The sequence below is a fragment of the Dama dama genome, chromosome 9 (assembly GCF_033118175.1).
Source record: "Dama dama isolate Ldn47 chromosome 9, ASM3311817v1, whole genome shotgun sequence".
Lineage (NCBI taxonomy): Eukaryota > Metazoa > Chordata > Mammalia > Artiodactyla > Cervidae > Dama > Dama dama.
In genome coordinates this window covers 11,668,672-11,671,175 of record NC_083689.1, presented here as the reverse complement: position 1 = coordinate 11,671,175, position 2,504 = coordinate 11,668,672, and the positions used below count along the sequence as shown (strand labels likewise).

General features: G+C 47.5%; 1 protein-coding gene across 1 annotated transcript; it reads left to right on the top strand.

Moving 5' to 3' along the window:
- The first annotated feature begins 707 nt into the window (after positions 1-707).
- On the top strand, positions 708-1,658 carry LOC133061200 (olfactory receptor 10H2-like). Its single transcript, XM_061149187.1, has one exon. The coding sequence runs from the start codon at positions 708-710 to the stop codon at positions 1,656-1,658; it is 951 nt and encodes a 316-aa protein (XP_061005170.1).
- The last annotated feature ends 846 nt before the right edge of the window (positions 1,659-2,504 follow it).

Here is a 2,504-nt window from a genome sequence, read left to right as displayed (position 1 = left end):
GACTAGCACTGGGAAGTGACCAGAGATAGAGGGCCCAGCTGGGGTCAGAGAACAGGACTCTACGGTGATGCCAGTCAGTATCACATCCTTGTGAGGAACTTATGCAAGTCAGACCACGCAACAACAGTAGTAGCTGAGTTTAAGGTGCGTCACCTCATTGAAGCCCAAAAGTAGCCCTGTGGAAGAAGGAGTATTACTTCATTTCCCAGTGAGCTGCAAAGAGTGGTGCTGAGAAATAAAAACAGAACCTAAGTCCTTTCCATGTGGTAGGGGAGAGTTGACTTCTAACTGAAGGTAGCAATTAAGGAGTCGATTGATCTTAAAGTTTAGGAGGGAGTTGGTCTCATGGAGATGGGGAGAAGTACAGAGTGACCAGCGAGCTCAAAGACAGAAAAGCTTCAGAAAAGACTGGTTAGGGGAGGGGTTGTCCTGCAAGGAGTTAATAATAGTAATAATAGTAGTCATAATACTTGTTATTATCCATATTATGTTTTATTGAGTTCTTGCTATGTGTCAATATGTGTGCTACCGTACTTAAGATGTATGATCTTATTCAAACCTCAACCCATTATTATGAACACCATTTTGCAGATGGATTAACCATGGCTTGGAGAGGTGAAGGAGCCTCTCCAGGAAGTCCTTCCAGGTAAGGCTCATTAATTCCTTCCCACTGGGTCTTCACTTTCTCTTCAAGCAGGTATGCTGCCATGTTGGGGCTAAACTACACCTCCTTGTCTGAATTCATCCTCATCGGCTTCTCCACCTTTCCTCGGCATCTCCTGCCTGTCTTCTTCCTGCTCTTCCTGCTGATGTACCTATTCACGCTGCTGGGGAACCTGCTCATCATGGCCACCGTCTGGAGCGAGCGCAGCCTCCACACCCCGATGTACCTCTTCCTGTGTGCCCTGTCTATCTCCGAGATCCTCTACACCTTCGCCATCATCCCACGCATGCTGGCCGACCTGCTCTCCACAGACCGCTCCATCTCCTTCATGGCCTGTGCCAGCCAGATGTTCTTCTCCTTCACGCCCGGCTTCACCCACTCCTTCCTGCTCACAGTCATGGGCTACGACCGCTACGTGGCCATCTGCCACCCCCTGCACTACAACGTGCTCATGAGCCCCCATGGCTGTGCCTGCCTGGTGGCCTGGTCCTGGGCTGGTGGCTTACTCATTGGGTTGCTGGTGACATCTGCCATTTTCCACCTCACCTTCTGTGGTCTCAATGAGGTTCACCATTTCTTATGTCATGTGCCTCCACTACTGAAGTTAGCCTGTGGAAATAATGTACCAGGAGTAGCCCTGGGGGTGGGCATTATGTGTATCACCGCCCTGCTGGGTTGCTTTCTCCTCATCCTCCTGTCTTATGCCTTCATCGTGGCCGCCATCTTGAGGATCCCTTCAGCCGAGGGCCGGCACAAAGCCTTCTCCACCTGTGCATCTCATCTTACTGTGGTCGTTGTGCACTATGGCTTTGCATCTGTCATCTACCTCAAGCCCAAGGGTCTCTACTCTGAGGAAGGCAATACTCTGATGGCTATCACCTACACAGTTCTTACTCCCTTCCTCAGTCCGATCATCTTCAGTCTCAGGAACAAGGAGCTGAAGATTGCCATAAAGAAGACCTTCCTCAGCAAACTCTATCCCTCCAGCATCTGAGTGGCCACTGTGGAGGTGGTCAGGATATGGCAGGATGGCCATCAGTATGTTGGGGTTAATAATGACTACCTTGTATGATTGGTGTGTGTGTGTGTGTGTGTGTGTGTGTATAAGACATCAATCATCACATAGTAAGTGCTCAATAAATATTAGCTTCTTTTTCCTCCCTTGATCTGTGTGTCTGATATTGGTTTTAGTTTTAATCAAATAGTTTTATTGAGATATAATTTATGTACTATATAATTCAACCATTTAAAGTACACAAGTCAATTGGTCTTCTTATATGCATAGTTAAACAGTGGTCACCACAATCAATTAAAAATACTTTTGTCACTCAAGAAAGAAACCCATACACAGTCAGTTTTTATCAGTAACTTCCTTTTTCCTTCCAATGCACTTACCCCTAACTCTGGTAGATCAAACCAATCAATCCTAAAGGAAATCAACCCTAGATATTCATTGGAAGGACAGATGCTGAAGCAGAAGCTCCAATACTTTGGTCACCTAATGTGAAGAACTGACTCATTGGAAAAGACCTTGATGCTGGGAAAGGTTGAGGCAGGAGGAGAAGGGGGCCTCAGAGGATGAGATGGTTGGATGGCATCACCAACTCATTGGACAGGTGTTTAGTGATTCAGTCTGTCCAACTCTTTGTGACCCCATGGACTGTATCCCACCAGGCTCCTCTGTCCATGGGGATTCTCCAGGCAATAATACTGGAGTGGGTCGCCATACCCTCCTCCAGAGGGTCTCCCCAACAAAGGGACTGAACCCAAGTCTCTCACATTGCAGGGGTATTCTTTACTGACTGAGCCACCAGGGAAGCCCATGGACAAGAGTTTGAGA

Bases quoted from the DNA above. Each gene is read 5' to 3' on its own strand.
- LOC133061200 (XM_061149187.1), top strand. From the start codon at position 708: ATGTTGGGGCTAAACTACACCTCCTTGTCTGAATTCATCCTCATCGGC.